The sequence below is a fragment of the Argentina anserina genome, chromosome 3 (assembly GCF_933775445.1).
Source record: "Argentina anserina chromosome 3, drPotAnse1.1, whole genome shotgun sequence".
Lineage (NCBI taxonomy): Eukaryota > Viridiplantae > Streptophyta > Magnoliopsida > Rosales > Rosaceae > Argentina > Argentina anserina.
Window position 1 is genome coordinate 1424346 of NC_065874.1, and position 20440 is coordinate 1444785.

At 38.5% G+C, this 20440-nt stretch overlaps 4 protein-coding genes across 4 annotated transcripts; all 4 read right to left on the reverse strand.

Annotated features, from left to right (window-relative positions):
• Nucleotides 1-942: 942 nt before the first annotated feature.
• On the reverse strand, nt 943-3542 carry LOC126786231 (NAD(P)H dehydrogenase (quinone) FQR1-like). Its single transcript, XM_050511991.1, has 4 exons — nt 3405-3542; nt 2393-2486; nt 1473-1735; nt 943-1378 (listed from the first exon to the last, which is right to left on the reverse strand). Exons 1-4 carry the CDS (start codon nt 3425-3427, stop codon nt 1144-1146), a joined length of 615 nt encoding a protein of 204 aa, XP_050367948.1. The 5' UTR covers nt 3428-3542; the 3' UTR covers nt 943-1143.
• Nucleotides 3543-4401: 859 nt separating this feature from the next.
• On the reverse strand, nt 4402-8407 carry LOC126787661 (U-box domain-containing protein 8). The gene is made up of 4 exons (XM_050513550.1): nt 7103-8407; nt 5781-5912; nt 5573-5619; nt 4402-5303 (listed from the first exon to the last, which is right to left on the reverse strand). The coding sequence occupies exon 1, from the start codon at nt 8312-8314 to the stop codon at nt 7172-7174; it is 1143 nt and encodes a 380-aa protein (XP_050369507.1). The 5' UTR covers nt 8315-8407; the 3' UTR covers nt 4402-5303; nt 5573-5619; nt 5781-5912; nt 7103-7171.
• Nucleotides 8408-13695: 5288 nt separating this feature from the next.
• Nucleotides 13696-15174, reverse strand: LOC126787662 (putative cysteine-rich receptor-like protein kinase 20). Its single transcript, XM_050513551.1, has 4 exons — nt 14971-15174; nt 14635-14872; nt 14267-14417; nt 13696-14135 (listed from the first exon to the last, which is right to left on the reverse strand). Exons 1-4 carry the CDS (start codon nt 15020-15022, stop codon nt 13827-13829), a joined length of 750 nt encoding a protein of 249 aa, XP_050369508.1. The 5' UTR covers nt 15023-15174; the 3' UTR covers nt 13696-13826.
• On the reverse strand, nt 15084-17208 carry LOC126789547 (G-type lectin S-receptor-like serine/threonine-protein kinase RKS1). Its single transcript, XM_050515738.1, has 4 exons — nt 15927-17208; nt 15669-15797; nt 15268-15528; nt 15084-15181 (listed from the first exon to the last, which is right to left on the reverse strand). Exons 1-4 carry the CDS (start codon nt 17206-17208, stop codon nt 15168-15170), a joined length of 1686 nt encoding a protein of 561 aa, XP_050371695.1. The 3' UTR covers nt 15084-15167.
• Nucleotides 17209-20440: the final 3232 nt, after the last annotated feature.

Here is a 20440-nt window from a genome sequence, read left to right on the forward strand (position 1 = left end):
CATTCCCCATATTCTTATTGTGATTTCAAATAAGAATAGTGGGAGTGGTTCCAGTATTCTTGAATTATCTTGAGGTGCTAGTTTTTGGAGTCTTACCCTGTTTGAAGTGTAAGCTTGACTGTATTTTCTTTGGCCCGTACTTTGTGCTTATGTAGATAGACTACTATCCCAGGAGATGTACTTCTATTTTTGATGTGTAAATGTTGTATATTTAGTTGAGGTATAAACTTGGAGAAATGGTACTGAAATTTGGTGGAATTGTTTGAAGACAAGTTGTACTTCTTTGTTTTGAATGAAAGTTCACTTTTTATCTTCAATCATTTTATCTTGTAGTTTTCATTAGAAATTTTGTAAAAGTCATGTACATGAACTGAAATTGTGGCCACATTTCAATATTTTAGTTTACAATTTTCTTACTCTATTTCCTTATCAAGTTTTAACATATTTCTCTACTCTTTTTTAAAAAATAAAAATATTTAGTTATTTTAATAGAACTTCCAGCCATTTGCTTATTATAAATCCACCACATTAGTCATAAATTCTTCTTGTGTTATGACAAGACATCATCTAGGGAAAAATCGGGGTTATTTATTGAGATTTTTAAAGAAAAGTTTTGTAGTGTTCGTTCAGATTCTGTAGTAGTTATGCAGAGCTTGTCAATTCAATTCTTTTGAACATGCATGTTCTAATGTCGATTCGGTTGCCTGCTGGACATGAAGAACGGCCTTGTGATTTTTTTTTTGGTCAATAGAACGGCCTTGTGAATATATGGAAGAGATGATAAGATGATACAGATACGAGAAGAGAGCAGCCGCTTTGCCAAGTAACTGGCAATTTCTATGCAGCAGCAGATCTTTCAATATCGTCGTTGAGCTTCCTATAATGATGATGTTTCAAATTACTTGCTCATAAACAAGCGACGAAGGAAATGGAATGGGATACTTATTCAGACAAGTCATGTACTCTATTGATAGAAATGGGTTTTGTACCTTGACAATAAATATACAAACTTCAATCTTTAGTAATATTGTGACAACATATATATTCAACAAAGCACAAAGTTATTCTGGAAAGTGAAATTCTGCCATGAAATTTAAGTAACAAAGAAAATGTGAAGTATAGAGTACTGAACAGAGTTCATAATCAAGCAGTAGTTCCCTTTAGCTTCTTGGCAATGCTGGCAAAGTACTTCCCCTGGTGGAAAGCTTGATGTAGTTCGAGTTCAGAAGGTTGTCTTGTGCCGTCCCCGGCATAAGTTCCTGCACCATAGGGGCTCCCACCCTTGATCTGCTCCATCTCAAACATGCCAGCTCCAAATGTGTACCCAATTGGCACAAACATCATTCCATGGTGAACAAGCTGAGTGATGGCTGTCAAGCTGCATACCAAAAACTCGAATTCAATTTTACCAACCAAAATGCATCAAGAGATCTAACAGTAACATAGCAATAGTTGTTTAGAAGAAAACTGACGCGGTAGTCTCTTGTCCACCTCCTTGAGATCCTGTACTGTAGAAAATTCCCGCAGGTTTCCCTGCTAGCTGCTGTGTCCTCCATAAACCTCCAGTTGCATCTAAAAATGCTTTGAACTGTGCAGCCATCATTCCAAATCTAGTAGGGAAACCAAATAGTAAACCATCAGCATCAGAAAGCTCATTGGGTGTAATGATAGGTACTTCGCTCTTTGGTGGTGCACCCATCTTTCCAAGAACCTCATCTTGCAGTGTTTCTGGTACCTGTTAAGGGGCCAATAGGTTGAATTAGGCACACACTCGAGAAAAACTGGTATCCTATTCAAACAATGTCCCAAATCACAGTGAAGCAGGTCACTGAATACAAGAATATTTTGCAGTAGGGTATTTAAACGACTGCTACACTTGGCAAGCCTTTAGCCAAAAACCACAAAAAATTTCAGATGATTTTTTGATAGCAGGCAACACAGTGGGAGGTTGAAGAAATACAACAGTTAGATTCTAAACATAAAGGTCATACATCTTAACAACAATTTAGACTTGCAACTGCCTACACTCAGCAAGAGAGCATTCAACTCAAGCGAATGTCACAACACATATTGATAGTTTCTGAGAGTATCAGTTTTACACAGGGAGCGAACAAAAAAAAAACATTCTCTAACCCCTAACAGTATTAGTGTACGGTGTACCATATCAATCCCGACAACTTAGTTAGCAAGTATTCAGGTCCTCAAAATCAATGTCAAATGTGCAAAATGAGCTAAATATATGTAAGTAACTGCATTAAATGAAAATTTAAACAGATCTCACTGAAATGAACACTAAGCTTCGAGCACAGAAGTCAATGTTGTGGCTAGCAGATAGTTTATACAAATTGTGTTCACAGTGTTAGTATTATGAGAGATTGATAACTTCTCACACCTGATAAAGTTGAGCTTCTACTCCTTCCACAGATGCAGCTCCCTTTTTAATCTCTTCAGCCAGCTTCTCAACGTGTCCATACATAGAATAGTAACTGCAATACGCATGGTTTGAGTGTTCAGTTTTTTCACAAGAACAGCAAAACTTAACATATGCTGAACATTCTAGAAGCAAATCCAGAAAGACTAAACGCCAAGGAGCGAGTGCCAATTAAAATGCATATCTACACATACTAATATAAGCTAATAGCAATATGGATAGAAGGAACTACTCCAACATTCTAAATAATTAAGTGTTATTCTGGGACCACAAAAAGAAGAAAGGCAGTGGCTTTACCTTTCATTGTTGGTTCTGGTTTCTAATTTCTAAAAGGTAGGTCAGTTCTCACAATCACTTTCTAGTCGTTGCTGGGTTAATATCACATTTGCACAAAGTTTTTAAGCAATGTGTAAAGATCGAGAAACTCCATTGATCTATACCCTAACAGTTGTGAACATCAGATCATAACATCTCATATTGCACAATATAACTAAACCAGAACAGAAATTTATTAGGGATATATGGATTCTTTAAACATGATATTGTTTATACCAGATGAATTTTCATAAAGATTTAATCTTTCTGTCCTGAGGCAGTCCAAATGGAACAAATTATCACTCCATAAACAAAGAAGGCTGGAACTGCAAGACTCATTTTCCATAATACTCTTCCTAATAACAAATTAAATGGGTTAAAATGCCCAATGCGAATTGAACACAATCTTCAACAAAGTATCAGTCTTTTTAATCACTTCATTCAAAATTCACATCCCATTAGATCCCAACAAGCAATCTGAACAAAACCCAGAAAAGTTTGGCGCTTTCATTGATCAAAGATCACAGTCACTTCAAGTCAAACAATGAAACAAAACCCAGAAACCATTACATATCTCAAACTCTCAAAGCAGAGAATCATATTAATCAAGCACTGATCACCAGAGACAGAGAGAAGCAGAGAATAGCAGAAGACTCACACAATGTAGACTTTGGTGGCCATTGATGCAAAGATGTGTCTGTCTTTCTTTGGATTTATGCGCTTTGTGCTTTGGAGCAATAAGAGGTGGTGTGAGTGAATGAAACTTGAAATGAGGGACCCCTATTTATAATCAACCATAAGCCCTCTGAGCTTTGTGTATTGGTGTATTACTTTACAATTCAGCACAATTGACACTATAAATAAGTGTTTATTAGGATAATTAGTGGATCATGTTTCTTGACACCTAATGTACATTTTATTTTGAGGTCATACCACAATCATTACTCCGTAGGAGCAAAACTAAGGGAGTTATTAACATGAACAAGTTACACTAAACAAGAGCACAAGACTTTGATAGAATATCGCAGATTCTCAGTGTGTTCTCATTTCTTTTAGAGCAGAAACATTGACTTTGACCATATCAAGCATTTCAGCACATAGATCTAATAAGGGGTTGAATGCATCTCATTGCCTCAACAAGGTTATGAACGTAACTATGAGGTATGCATCTCATCATGCTAGCGGTGATTGATTTTTATGAGCCAAACCCAGAAGTTCAAGACTAACAATTCAACTCAGAGCCACCCTAGCCCTTACATGTTGCAAATTTTGAATCTTCTAGTACATTTTGGAACTATATCCATGATATATTATGTGCTATATGATGAGAAATGCTGTGGTCAAAGTTTGATGATAGAGTGATCCTTGAGTTTGAGATTCTGATGTCATTGCCTTTGTTCAAATTTGAATGGGCAATGCACCTTGTTCAATATGTGTCAACAAACAACTAACTCATTATATCAAGATTAAGAAGGGAGAATGTGACATATTGGGCCAAACTTGTCGACTTAATAGAACGCAGAGTAATGCTTAAAGTTTTGTGTGAAATGATTTTTCCATCAAAGTGTGACAAGGCCAAATGATGTGACTTTGCTGTGAAACCTTCCTCATTGTTTGTCTCTTTGGAGGAACAACCCAGAAAAAAGGCCATCAATGGCCTGTCTTGAAGCGTGCCTCTCTGTTCTGATAACACCATGTCACCATCCATGCCCCCTCTTCAAATCTCATCGAATAACATTGCCATAATCACACATGATTCATAACCCACGATGACGATCATTAACCTTGTTAATTAATATTTGAATATGAATTCTAGTAACTATGACAATGATGGGAACCTCGCTATCAAATCAATGAGAAACTAGTAGTATTTTTGTTAGAGAAAGAGACAGGGGACTGACGAGAGATAAACTTATGTTCCTCCCCTCTGTAATCAAGAACATGCTGAGATTTAAACTTCAGCCAGTGTCAGCGTGACCCAAACTGTTGTATTGAACCGCACATCTAGTCTCTTACCAACTCCATCACATATAACGATTTCATCGACCGAAAGAAATATGATTTGATACAGATGTCAGGATAACACTCGTTCTCTTTACTTTTTCATTTAATAAGCTCGACGAACTAGAGTAGCGCTGAAGCCCTAAATCCACTCCACAATCATGCCTCTGCTTTTTGTTGGTGGTTGTTCTCATCCGAGAAGACACTCAGCATGTGTTTGTATGAGCTTTTCTTCCTCATTAAACAATGCAGGGTTTCACTGTTCACAAATCACAACCCACAGCAAACGGTAGAGCTACAGTGCGCTTGTTTTGGTTAACCACCAATACCACCACTCTTCACCGGTCAAAGACTGTCCATCTCAGAATTCAGGTCCCTCCACCACTTTGTGATATAGATGTTTGTTAATGGAGTTGGTCAAATTCTCTATCAAAATGCATGCGTCATAAGCATGATCTCGAATTCTCAATCTCAAACATGGAATATTCAAGCCCACTTCAGTGTTGGACGCCCAATGAATATCCAACCAGGCCCAGTTCAATCTTTGCTGCTGATTCTGAAACCAAAAAAAACAGCCAAACTCAAAGAAGGGCACTCACGCACATCTAGAGGAATCAAACCTGTTCCTTCCTTTATAAAGAAAATAAGATAAAGATCTGTCAAACAGAGTATATTTCCTGTGAAAGCAATGAAAGAACAAGAAAGCATGTACTAAAGTAATCAGTCCTTTCACTTTTTTTTACCACAAACAAAGGAACATTAATTTCTATAAAATGTTCTTGTCAATAACATAAATGAGTTAAAAGATCGGCAGCGACGGCTCACCTAATAATGTATGCACATACATCATTCATTAAGCTTTCAAGGGGACCCTGGAAAGAGATGAAAATCAAGGTCAACTTTAAGTGCAAGAGAGGAGAGTTATCCATGAAATGATATAATAAGCTTCCCATGCCTCCTCGAATGGGAGAAAAAGGGACTGCTTATTTAAAGAAAGAAAAAACGATATGAATCAAAATTTTAAGTGACCTACCAGGTACCAACCAAACAGAGACTGAAAATGAGCCTTTTCGTACCAGATGAACCAACATGATTAGCAGGATCTTCATTCCAGATCATAAAATGCAGCACTCAAATTTCCGACTTGACAATTTAGTATCCAATCCTATAATAGATATGCATAAATTGTTCATTGCAAACAAATGATCACTATATATTCAGGAATATAAGGACATAACACCAAATATCAGTCAACATTCATAGGCAGAAAATTGCTTCATCACAATAACAGCAGCAATCAGAAAACACAAAGAGGTCTTCACAGAAAAGGCCATATTATCTACGTTAGAGAACTGTGATAAATGCCTAACAAGAAACTCCCTTGAACTTTCAGATAACTCTTGCGTTTCTGACCACAGACACTCCAATCTGTATTTCATTACTTTCCAAAGTCCATGTTTCCCACAACAATAATTCCACTGCTTAGTTCTCAGTATGATTTAGAACGACATTATATGGCTTACGCTTCACATTCTTTTGACATCAACTGAAAAGGAAGCTAAGTATTACAAAGAGACTACACAGTATTGTTTGCGTAATTTTGAACTGAACGTATACAAGAAGCATTGTTGCGCATGACTAACTCGAGCATAATCATGAAAAATTACAGCAATTCCACATTTCCACACAGTACAGTTCTGAGCCAATTTTAGTCTTCATAAGGAAGGCATGAGAATAGCTAGACTTTCTAATGGAAATGTGAGAGCATTCATTAGTCCATGCATACAGAACAAAAAAGTTTCTGATCATCACAACTACCAACCATATATACTTGAATTCAAAATAGGGTACTTATAAAGTACTTTCCTTTTCTAACCATATTGATCAAGAAATTATTGTATACGCCCGTAACACCATGCGCCATATTGGCCAAGCAGAACAAATCCATACAAATTGTAACATGCTGTAACACCGGGTAGGCGTAGTGTTGGTATTACAGTCACATTACTCACATACAATAGTTTCTCCTGATCTCATCATTTTTTGCTGAAAAAACGTTATTGATTAAACTTTCCTAGCGTACTACAATCCCACATACAAATCTAGTTATAGCTCAAATCACAACAGGACAATGCTATAATGATCACAGGGGTCCAAATGTGTTGGCAATAAAGAGGTTTCATTTCTGGGAAACTGATAAATTTCTATAAGCTGAGACAAATGACAGTTCACATTAACCAATTTGAAACTTTCATAAATACAAACATTTAGCTCAAAATTCTAAATCATTTTCTTTTTGTACAAGAACTATCCCAGCAAAAGTAACAACCAATAGATCAAAATTCCAGGACTCACCTCCACTGATGAAACCCACCTCTAACCCGCAAAAGCCGACCTCTTTTCACGCTTCCGAAACTCAATACATTATGGAATGGAATGATTCCCATCCAGAACCTGGATCAAATAAGAAGCATTTTTCCTAATCTTTTCGTTATCATCTTCAACTAAACGCATACAAATCGCCAACGCTCCTTCCATTCTTGCTTCGGTTCGCATCGTCTGACTAAAATGGCAAAGCGAGCTCAGTGTAAGCAGAGCATACTGAACTCCTCTGGAGCTCCCATTCTCTAAAACCCTGACTAAAATCCTCACGCATCCACTAAACCTCTGCATTTCTTCTCTACCGTCCTTGCATTTCGCCAGTAGGCCCAAAACCTCAACGGCCCGCTCCAAACCCGAATCCGCGATTCGGATCAAAATAGAAACCGCGCCGCACTCCACCGCCCGCCGCCGGTTATCCGGAAATGAACAGATAGCATACAGCGCCGTCGCCGCCTCCTTCTTCTCTCTTCCTTTACCGTCCCGGAGTAGGGACACCAGGGCGCGAATAGCGTACGGATAGGTCCCGATTGTGGCCTTGTTGACCTCCACGACGGCCAAGCTGGTCAACATCGTCGCCGCCACGGCGCGGCTGTTGGGCGAGCCGGTCTGCAGCACCGCCACGACTCTAGCAATCGCCCCCTCCGCCACCAGCCCCACCTTGTTGTCGTCGTCCAAGCTCACATTCAGCAGCAAAGTCAGAGCCTTCTCCTGCAGGCTCGGCTCGTCGGAGCCCACGCACTTGAGCACGGCGGCGACCGCGCCCGACTCCGTCAGCTTGGCGCGGAACGCCGCGTCCCGCTTCGACATCCGGTTGAGCCGGTCGAGCGACTCGAGCTTGGAGTCGAGGCTCGACGACGCCGAAGTCAGCGTCGAGATTAGGCTTTGGGGCTGACTCTGCTGGCTCTGGCTCTGGCTCTGGCTCTGGGGGAGGCGGTGGTTATTGTGTAATTGAGGAGAAGAGGGGAGGGTATAATTGGAAATCAAGCTGCGGAGGGCGTGGTTGGGGATTAGGGAGGGGTGGTCGGGGAGGGGCAGTTTGGTAAGTGGGCAAGTGCGGTGGCCGGCGTCGAGCCAGCGTTGGATGTTGGGCCGGTCGAAGGTGTGACCCGAAGGGAGTATAACCGGGTCGGACATTATTTCCAGAGAAATCGGGCACTTGAAATCGGCAGGGAACTGAGTCGCCATAAGAGAGAAGACTGGGGAGGAAGAATTTGTGGTGCTCTGTAATTTTTTGGGGGAGAAAATATAGGGAGAGACAAACAGAGACTTTCTCCACCAAATGCAATGCACACTCTTTTCTTCTTCTTCTTCTTTGATGACTCTAATACAGTGGTGTGGAGTGGTGAGATTACGGTTTTGACCACAATGTGGCTCTCACCGGAGATGGATGGGGGGGGGGTTGGGTTTTTTCAACTTGTTGAATTGACATTTGACGTGACGTTGTACAGCCGGAACGGTAATAGGAATGGTCAGAAAGATTTTGAAAATTAATTGTAGGGATTGAACGCGTATGGTTTTATTTATGGATTTTAATTAGATTGGATAATTAAAAGATTTGTTGAGGAAGATTTGATTTTGTTTAATCTCATTTTGATTATTATGGAAAAATTTTGTGCGAAATTATGAATGGATAAGATTTTCCACTGATGACAGATGCTTGATTGCGTATCTACTATTTGTATTTTATCAAACAATCTGAATTTTATACTTTATGTGATGTATCATATGTACGTTATATTATTGAAAAAAGTATTGGTGGGCAGTGGCGGATCCAAGATCACAACATTGAAGATACTTGAAATTTTTATCCAGAAAAAATAAAAAAGTAGTAGAGAATGTCGATTGTGAGATAATTTTATTAATCGAAATCCGAATTGATACATAAATTAATACAAATTTCTCACAAATTTGAAATTTTTTCACATATTAGTCAATGAATCTTTGAACTCTCCGATCACTTCCTCATGATCTAATATTTAACATTCTCTTTCTCAAATAAAATTAACCAACAGAGACTGAATGTTGTAGTTAGTCATCAAAATTTGGAGAAGATATGGAAAAGTTAGAATTCATATTTGAACTTCCAAACTCTACATTCATAAAACCATAAAGTAATTTGATTTGAACACTTTGGCTTTGGCTCAAGATTTAACATTGTAGTGTAATAAATATAATCATCATTTTCAGTGTGGTAGTATGGAGACGGTGAATGCGGTAGTCCAGTTGGCTGAGGAGTGAGTGAGTGACTAAGGTCGAGGGAGACACCCTATTGAGGTTGTGGAAGAATTGTAAAGTTGAGAAAATGAAAAAGTCAAGTTGGGGTCTAGAGGATGCTTTAGTAAATCTAAACTTGTAATTCGCTATCAACGAAGGGTTTGAGCCCAATTTTCGTTACGGCTCCGTTCTCTTGGTCACATGTCATGCACGTGACCACAAAAAAAAAATTCAACAGCGGTACCCAAACTCTTGTGGCAAGGTTAATGTAGTACCCAAACTCTGAGTTGTACCAATGTAGTACCCAAACTCGTTTTTCGCTATCAATGAGGGGTCTGAGGCAAATTTACATCACGGTTTCGTCTTATAGATCAAAATAAAAAGGGTATTTATCTAAATAACTATATGTGGATTCTAAGGCCCTAAATAAGAACCTTTTACAGTAAATATTTAGAATTAAAAAACAACTTACAAATTGGGCAAAACACCAACTCATTCTCATTATGCTTCGGACACCTCACCACCACAATGTGGCATCGAGGAGCTCCACCTCCTCTCATCCCCATTGCCTCCTCCTTCACCACCAACACTATCTTCGAGCTCCTCCACCTCTCCTTGAAACCCCCGATCCATCGACACGTCATGATCGCAGATCTTCACTATGAGATTCTCGACCACCGATGACACCGCTTTACATGCCTCGAATGTCGTAGATGGAGTATGTGAGGGAGACGATATTGTGGCTCAAGGCGGAGCTGCCGAGCTAGGAGAAGTTGTCATCGTGACTGAAGAGTTTGGAAGAAACACAACCCGTAGTGTTGCTTTGCCTCGAAATCTGAGCTCACAAATACAGTGTGGAAGGAGTGAGAGTGAAGGAGAATGAGAAGAAAATGAGAAAATACAAGAAGTTATGACACGTGACCGTTAATAGAGAAAAACGAGTTTGGGTATTACATTGGTACAATTCAAAGTTGTGGTACTACATTGATCTTGCCACAAGAGTTCGAGTACCGATGTTGAAATTTTTTTGTGTGGTCACGTGCGGGACACGTGACCGAGATAACGAAGCCGTAACGGAAATTGGGCTCGGACCCTTCGTTGATAGCGAATTACAAGTTTAGGTACTACATTTGTACAACTCAGAGTTGAGGTACTACATTGACCTTACCACAATAGTTTGGGTACCGATAGCGAAATTAACTATCTTTTTAAAATTTGGTTGTTAGCGAGTCTACTTCATGCTATATTAACATATGAGAGGTGAACGTTCCCCATGTTAATAGAAGAATGTATGAGATGTATATCATCGAATAATATTTCCAATGAACACCATCTTGTTGAGGATAAGTTGATGACATTCTAACTAATTGTTAATTAGCCCTATTTTTCTATCACATTTTTATATCTAAATTGTTTTAAATATTAGGTGTGTATATATATATTAGATATACAATTTTTCAGCCAATTTAATAAGTATTAAGGTATCGAAGTAGCTCAAATTAATAAACGAACTAAAATTGTCAAATATGAATTGTTCAAGTTCATAATGAATAAATTATATTTAAAAATGTCTTAATGATTGTTAATCTTAATGAAATTTTACATGAATGATCTATTTATATATATACAGACTAAACGGTAGAGATATGAATATGAGATTGAAAACTTTGTGAATAAAAGAAGCCTTCAACTAGTCCCTAACAAAATGGTTCTTATCGAAAAAGACCCCTATCATCCAGTTATCATCTACGTTAATCTATGTGAAATAGAAGAGTGGTGTCGGTTACTTACCGAAAGGGAAAAAGGGGGGCTTTCCCTTTTCAATTCGAGGGAAAAAGTCATCATTCCCTCTCCTCTTCTCCAAAATGACAAGAAAAGTCGCGGCTCCGACAGGTACTGCAGAAGGGTGTTTTAGTAATATACCCAGCCTCATTTCTAACGGTCCTCTGTGTTATTTAATCTCTATCATGGGAGAACCTCCAACCGTTACCGGCGACGGAGGCACAGAACCGATCAGAACCTTATGCAATTATTACCCAAATGCCCCTCTACCCTCTGGCCAAAAAAATGCTTCTACTCAAAACACGTGGTTCCTCTCTTGTTTTCACGTGAGTCACCGAACTTCAGACATGTCATATATGCCCTCTGATTTTGTTCGTCTCAAGTCTAAACTAAACATAAATGGCTAATCCATTATGTGATAAACAGCAATAGTTAGAATGACTTCTTCAAGTCATTGTAAGAAAGTGTCCCGATAATATTTTCCCGACGGGAATTAGTTTTCTTATACACAAGGCTTTTCACATAAGGGGGTCCTTATTTTAGCTTAAGGTACGAATTTTCATTTTTGACCAACTTTTCGATCGAGTTTTCACATCTCCACCGTCAAATATCTAGGTAATAACGTATAGATCATCTCCACAAAATTTCAGCCGATTCCATAACCGTTAAGGTACTCATAACTTCGATTTTCTACTCAAAATATGAACGGTTCATGTTCGGCAATTTCAATACGTCCATTGGTATTGATTAGTTCGATACTTTAACGGTTATGAAATCGGCTGAAATTTTGTGGAGATGATCTATACGTTATTACCTAGATATTTGACGGTGGAGATGTGAAAACTCGATCGAAAAGTTGGTCAAAAATGAAAATCCGTACCTTAAGCTAAAATAAGGACCTCCTTATGTGAAAAGCCTTGTTCTTATACATATACATGCAATAATAAATTCATATTGCTGTGGTTAAACCGGTTATCACAACAATTATATATATTTTTGGTACAAATCACAAAAATTATATATAGCATAAACTAGATCAATTTGCACAAAAAAAATTGATTGGATTACTATGGCGGCGTCATGAGGAAAGTGACGTGCATTGTTTGATGATCCTGGCCTTATTTCAAGAGTATTAATATACGAAACTGATAGAATAATCAATGATGGATGATGTACAAGACATTGAACACACAAAAAGCCGTATCATGTGAAAGGAAATTTCCTTTTTTCTTGGGGGTATTGCATTTGTTAAATCATAAGCTTACTAATTAGATGGGTGGTTAGGACAAATTATCCATCTTTTACGACTTTATCACAAGTGTAGGACCATCGATCACCTTGTCTAATTCGAGCACTAGATCGAATTAGTAAAGCCATCAAATTTCAAATCATACATTTTTGAAACTGGAAAGACTCCAAGAACTTTGTTGAGCTAATGCCGAAACCTGTTGCTTAATTTAGAGCTTATACATTGGACTCTTCCTTTGTCAAATTGTCAATTGTCATTCTGATGGCACCGAAAGAAAGAGGGTTCCTTAAACGGCAGTAAAAACCATTTTTAATTTGCTAATGTTTTTTATGTATGCATATGGAAGTTTTATAAGTCTCATGTTACTTGAGACTGATTAAGAGGATCGAAAACAGTGACTACTAAGACGATCTATGTTTAAGTTAGATTTTTAGGGTTCCATTGCGTTTAGAGTTCTTGGCAGTAATATTTTTTTTTTCTGTTGATTGCTTTTCTTTTGTTGAACACTGCATTAGGGTTTAGTTGCTAATAGTAGAAAAGAATATAACCAATAGATCGTCATTTGTTAACATATATCAATCTCTAGTAGCTAGTAGTAGATAATAAGTCTTCACTTATGAGGTACCTCATTATGGAGCTAAGTACGTATTGTCTGAAACAGAAATACGTAATCGAGTTGAATTGAATCTAAACCATCTATTAGATGCATTTAACATCTTGCATGTTTTTCTCAATTTGTCAAGTTCAATTTTTGCATAACCTCTTCTTTACGTAACCAATTCAAAATACGTGTGTACAATGAACTTTGTTTGCCTTGGAGAAGCGACCATATATTTTTTGGCCGATGAACAATATAATAGCTTATCCTTGTGTTAATCGATTTGATCCCTTCCCTGTTGATAATCAAATAAAAGGGATGAAAACTTAACAGAACATTTCCAGTTTAACAAGGCCAACCTTTGTGTTATGATTTACGTAATTAAAAACAAAACATTTTACTCGTGCTTTACAGAAGAAAAGGCTGAAATCAATCAGACAGCTGTGGTGGAAAGAGTTATGCTCACAGATTACTAGATTGAACAACGACATTATAATCAAGAGAGCGATGGAATTGAGTGAGACTACTCAAAAATTCTCTACCTATTATTATTATTATTATTATTATTATTATTATTGTTTTGGTCTCTACTGTTCTACCATCTCAAGAAAGCTGGTCAATAAGAGATCGAAAATGAAAGGATGGACAAGACGTTTTTAGAAATATAATCCGGAACGTGATCCACGACATTCCCACCTGTCTGACTTTTATAGGAGTTTATCAGCTAATTAAATACAAATTAACTTAAAATGTAATCAAATATTAAACCACATTCTAGAAATCTAGAACGAAAGTTAGTTTTGATTAAGACACAAGATATATTTTACTGTTCTAGAGCGAGTCTCAGTTTTTAATTAGCGAGCTTCAACAATAGTGCATGTGACGTGGTTTATCGAATTAGCATCTCCAGTACTTGTGCTGGGGTCTCCACTGGCATAGTTACTTCTCTTCAACAGAAATGCAGGTTTTCTTGGTGCAGCAAGAACTGCATCGTTGCCTAACACGGACACAACTGTTGACATGGTCGGCCGGTCATTTGCGAACTCTTGCACGCACAAGAGCGCGATTTGAATGCACCGCAGGACTTCATTTGTCGGATAGGATTCGCCCAAAGATGTGTCGACGATTTCCAGGGCTCTGTCTTCTTTCCACAAGTCCCAAACCTGAAAACCATTTATATGCATCAGAGGTCAAGTTAATTATCAACCGTTCAAAACATACAAGTTAAGTATGTTCATAAAGTCGTGATTGATGTTGTGAATAAATAGCTGGAAGGACTAGCCTGTACGCTTACATGTCCAACCAAATTTGAGTCGGGATTATCAAAGTAGTAACCGGTGTTCTTTCTCCCAGTAATGATTTCTAGCAGCAACACACCGAAACTGTATACATCAGACTTCACCGAAAATAGTCCTTCCATTGCATATTCTGGTGCCATGTAGCCACTACGATAACATATAGAAAAACGATATCAATTAGTACACTTCTTAATTTCATTAGTCGATCGATTAAATTTGTTCTCCGCATTGTACACTTGGTGAGGTTGTGATTTCAAATTGTTTTATGATCATTTAGATTGTGGTAGTAACATAGAGGAAATGAAATAATTAATAAAGGCACGGAAAATTTAGAATGAGATCGACGTTATTGGAGAAAACTTACTACGTTCCAACCACGCGATTTGTATTTGCTTCAATCTGGTTTGCTCCAAAGATTCTAGCCATACCAAAATCTGCAATTTTCGGGTTCATATCATAGTCTAGTAGAACATTGCTGGCCTTTAGGTCTCGATGGATGATTCTTAATCTTGAATCTTGATGAAGATACAAGACCCCTCTAGCAATGCCAAAGATAATCTCCAAGCGTCTTGTCCAATCCAAAAATGCCCTTTTAGTATCATCTAGGAAAATGGAAGATATTTTAAGATTACATAACTTCTTGCTAGCTAGCTCGCTTAATTAGCTTAATTTATGGAACAAGAGCAAGAGGAAGACATACTGAAAATGAAAGAGTCCAGGCTTTTGTTAGGCAGGTATTCGTATATTAGCATCTTCTCTTCGTCTTGAACGCAATAACCCAAGATTTTTACAAGGTTCCTGTGTTGAAGTTTAGCAATCAGCACAACTTCAGTCTTGAACTCTTCGTTTCCCTGGCCAGAATTCTTGCATAGTCTTTTCACGGCTATTTCTGTTCCACTAGAAAGCACTCCCTGAAATGAACATTCAAAACCTTGCTTATTGTACTAAACATTACTAGTATGATGATTCGTATATTCATCCCTTAATAATGCCTTACTCAGTGCATTCAGAAAAAAGTGAACAACCATCCCAGCTGAAGTTGATTCCAACACTACCTTATAAACGGGGCCAAAACCCCCCTCTCCAAGCCTGTTCGAATTACAGAATTTTTGTGTGGCTGCCGATATGGTGCTTAGATCAAAGAAAGGCAGATCTGAGTTTAATCCGCTATCATCAAGATTTGTGCTACGATGAGAACTTTCGAAGTAGCTAAATGAAGGTGTGGCACCATATGAAAATAGATCCTCTTTTTCCTTACCTGATATGCAAGAAGTATGTATACAACAAATGATAGAGACAGAGGATTTCAAGTTAACTACGTAGTACGTGCATGTGCTATAAAAACTACTGGCATGGTAAATCAAACTGTTACGTAAACAATAAAGGAAAATATTTTACCTTTTCTCTTCATCTTTACGGACCAATATATGACAGAGATAAGAAGAAAGAACACCAAAATTGATGCTATCACAATTGCTAGCTTCCCCTTCTTGCTAATAGAACCATTAGCTTCTTTCGCGTATTTAGCTACAAACATATAATTAGACAATAAACTTAAGAAATGAGTATAGAAATAAGGAATATATGTGTACTCGCTCTATCTGAAATGCAAAAACAAAAGTAGGTTTCAACAAAAGCAGAATAAGAAATACGAACCTAATTCCATTGAATCAACTCGAATATATAACTCTTGACCGACATTCGTATAAGTCCTTGTATCCATCAAGTCCCCATGCCATGTTACACATCCACTTCCTCCTTGCAAATCATTTGCATTCGAGTATGCTGTGCACGAACAATTCCTTAGGCATTCTTCTTCACACTCTTTCAGAGTCAGGTTCATGTTTACAGTCGCAGCAGACGAGTCTGGTGCCTTTACTAGTGACACCTTCACGAAACCTTCTCCATTTTGGCACAAGGACACTCCTTTTTTCCTCACACACCCACCTGAACCATCTCTCAAGTACCATTCATTGTGCATCTTTGGTTCAAAACCAGGTAAGCATGTACACTCGAACTTATCAGCATGGTAAGGGTCGCAATTGCTATTCGGACCACACCTCCCATAGTTGTCACATATCTCTACCGGGTCAGACCAAAACTTCATCCACTGGTGTAGTTGATCGTGCCACGTCGACCGTTCGATGGTTCCTGATTCATTAAGCACCATTCTTGAGAAGATTGAGTCGTTGGTAATACCATACACAACAGATAACTCATCTTGATTGTTCACAAAACTAACGTTGAAGATGACATTTGGAGTCATTTCAGGGACACCACTCCATCTGTGCCCGATCCAAGACCCGGATCGCCACCATGGAGCTCGACCCTTGTACAAAAACAGCTGCGGAAACCCACTTGGATCGATCCTATATGAACAATTCCCTGTTCCCGGGTCATCCCGGGACTTCCAAGAAGTGAGGAACCGGTTCAACCCGGACCGCCGGTTCAGTCCAAGTTTCATAAAAGGAAGCAGTGTATTTGAGAGATAATCAAACCCTTCCCACAACACTTTCTGGCTGGTGTTCTCAAACAAAACAAAGTTTCCTGTATCCAAGATCTTGGCCATGGAATTTTCTGGAGAAGAGAGAGTAACATTAGCAGACCAAATACGGACTCTCCTGTCCTTCCCATATATGACAAGGCCCCCATCTTTATCTATCACTAACAGTCCAGAGGCATCATTGACAGGGTTGTCTCTATTTGCAACCCAAACAATGGTCTGCTCTGGAACTTTGTTGTACCAAACTCCAACATAACGTTTGCCAGAATCTCCGGGGCTGAAGAATCCAAGCGCGAAGTGGCTCCTGCTCGATACTAAGACGTCGCCGTCTTTAATGGTTTGGTTTAGAGAAATGGAATCAATAGAAATGCTAGAGGGGAGATGAAGAAGGAAGATGAACAATGCAGTGATCATCGAACATTGACCAAAACTCATGGTTAAGTTTCTCAGTCGGGCTAAGATTGATTAATATGGAGGGAGATAGTAGCTGAGATCTTAAATGCCATAAGAGCTGAATTGTAAGAGGGAGTTGGGGGAAAAAGAAAAAAGAAAAGAAAAAAAAAGGTGTCTAGCTCAAGTAGAGGTCCACCTGAGACTGGTTACGTTGTAAAGAAACCTTGACATAGATACTCAACCAGAAAAGATTAACTACATGTGCACAATTAATGTGAAAGTGTTCTGTCACGAAAGAGATAGAAGATTAACATCATAATCTACTTCTGACTTGAGCAGTTCAGTTCTACATCACTATTCTTTTACTTGGGATACGTTTATGTACAAGCAGCAACAATCTGAACAGGCTAGGGCTTATTCATTTTCATAATCATCCGGAAGCAACATATCTTTATCACAACTCACTCAAAGCTGGACACTTGATGTAACGACCCCAAAATTTCGAGCTTAAAAACTCAATATCTTAAAATCGTTAAACACAAAATAACCTCAATGAAATCGAAATCATTTTAATGTCGCAGCGGATCACATCTGAGTTTAAAATATAACTCAGTCAAGCCGATTATTACAAACCCAAATGATAATTCAACATATAACAAATGGAATTGTATAATCCTCTCAACAACCTCACAAATAAAATCACTCCAAATCACACACACAATCCACGCTGGAACCTCACCACGACTGGATGCGATCGACTTCGAGTCTTCGGAGTCGTCACTCAATCACCACTACTCAGCACCTGCGGAAGTATCCCCTACACCATTGAAATTGGTGCACCGGGATTGCAACACAAACCCGGTAAGCTTTACAGCTCGTATGAGTAAAATATTAAAATAACTCTCGTCTCATAAAAGTCACAACTCCACATCAACACAGTATAATAAAAATCATGAGAAAACGAGCAACCCATCTGGTTACTCTAATACTTTCACAAAATGGTAACTAATGAGCGCTGGTACACATCTGTTACCCCTCACTTAGTATACCGCTGATGTTGGGTAACCACCCGCCACCCAACATCCAAACAAGCTGAGTACCCATGATCAGATAACCACCCGTTACCTCCATGCAGTACTATGGCAGACAGACTAGAGCTCTAACTGTATCGTAACCTTCGCCCGGCCAAAGGCTAGGTTCCGACTTGCCTCACATGTACAATAATCTCACATCATATTGTACCACACATCACGTCCGAAGACAAATCACAATATTTCACATTTTCCGTGATAAATCATGTACAATAATCACACATCATATTGTACGTTTTAAAACTTTCACGATATATCCACAATAAAAATCATAACAGTATATTATATAGCAAACTATATATATTCGTACTTATTTACCATTTATACAATATATACATAGTCCACTATATCCTATACATGTCATATTTCATAAACACCTGAAAATTACGTACGATAATCTCACATCATATCGTACCATTTAAATCACACACACATGCACAATTTTTCTGTCACCGAAATGACTATTTTTAATGAATTAATAACAGTACGTAATTTAATGAACTATATATATATATGTACTTATTACCATTATACAGTATATATGTAGTCCACAAAATTATATACATGTTGTAATTCATCTGATAAACACACTTGTAAAAATGTTGAATCACCACGAGGGTAGATTCGTAATTCAGTGAGATTTTACTCACCTTATTGACTTGAGCGTAATTCCACAATTCGCGATGCTAATTCCTTTCCTCGATTTAACGATCACCTTAAAAGAATAAGAAAAGAATTTAGAATCGTTTCGTAAACCTTTAAATGCCAAAACAGTAATATACGGTTACTGTTCAGCAATTTTGGTTTATACGAAGTTACTGTTCACTGTTCACTATTCACGGTTAATGTACAATACTCAATTAATACGTATTTCTGTACGTATAAATATTATATACGTATTTCTGTACGTATAAATATTATATACGTATTTTTGTACGTATAGATATTAAATATGTACTTCTGTACGTATAAATATTAATACGTACTTCTGTACGTATAAATATTAATACGTATTTCTGTACGTATAAATATTAATACGTATTTCTGTACGTATAAACATTAATACGTATTTATGTACGTATAAATATTAAATACGTATTTCTGTACGTATAAATATTATATACGTATTTCTGTACGTATAAATATTAGATACGTATTTCTGTACGTATAAATATTAGATACGTATTTCTGTACGTATAAATATTATATACGTATTTCTGTACGTATAAATATTAATACGTATTTTGTACGTATACGTACGATTTAAATGTAAATACAACTCAGTAAATAAAATTTACTAAATTACCCTTTTACAATTTACTTTTTACATTTACCGAAAGTAATTTATAATTACATTTACCGAAGGTAAAATTTAATTACATTTACCGCAGTAAATAAAAATTACATTTACTTTTACCGTACACAGTAAATTACAAAAATACCCTTCTGTCAAAACTTGTCCCACCGCCGCACGTGGCGGCGCGTGTGGCACACGCGCCACCTCCGGCGGGCTGCGCGTGGGCCCCACGCGCCGAGGCTAACCACGGCGCGTATCACGCCACCGCCGGCCCGAAACCCATCCTCTCCTCCTCCTCTTTCTCTCTATGGTCGCAGACCACCCCTAGGCTGCCCCATTCCCCTTCACGCGCCGCCTCTAGGCGGCGGTGACCCTCTCCCCCATTCCACCACAAACTCCCTCAAATCAAATCAAAAACCAAACAAAATCATCACCACAACCATATTCCATCATCCCTTACCTCGATCGAGCCGTGGGGAGCGCCGGAGTAGCTTGGCAGCGGCGGAGGAAATCTGCAGAAGGTTCGGTAGTGGCTCACTGCTTCACGACGACGAGGTATGGCTTCATTGGCTTGGGGTCCGACGCGGAGGTCCTTGCGGTGTCGTGTGAAGCGGCGGTGAGGACCACGGAGGGCTGGGGTGGTAGATCGGCGAGAGGAAATTCGAAGGGGGAGAAGGAGAGTCGGGCCGAGAGAGAGAGAGAGAGAGAGAGAGAGAGAGAGAGTGCGGCGGAAAATGAAGGGTTTCCTGTTATGGAAACCCTAGAAAGAAAACCATTCCTTTTTATACTAGTTTCCAAATCGGAAACTAACTTCCGACGTGAATAACTTTTACGTACGATGTCCGTTTCGAACGCGTCACATACCCACGAACTCGTATCGATGAGC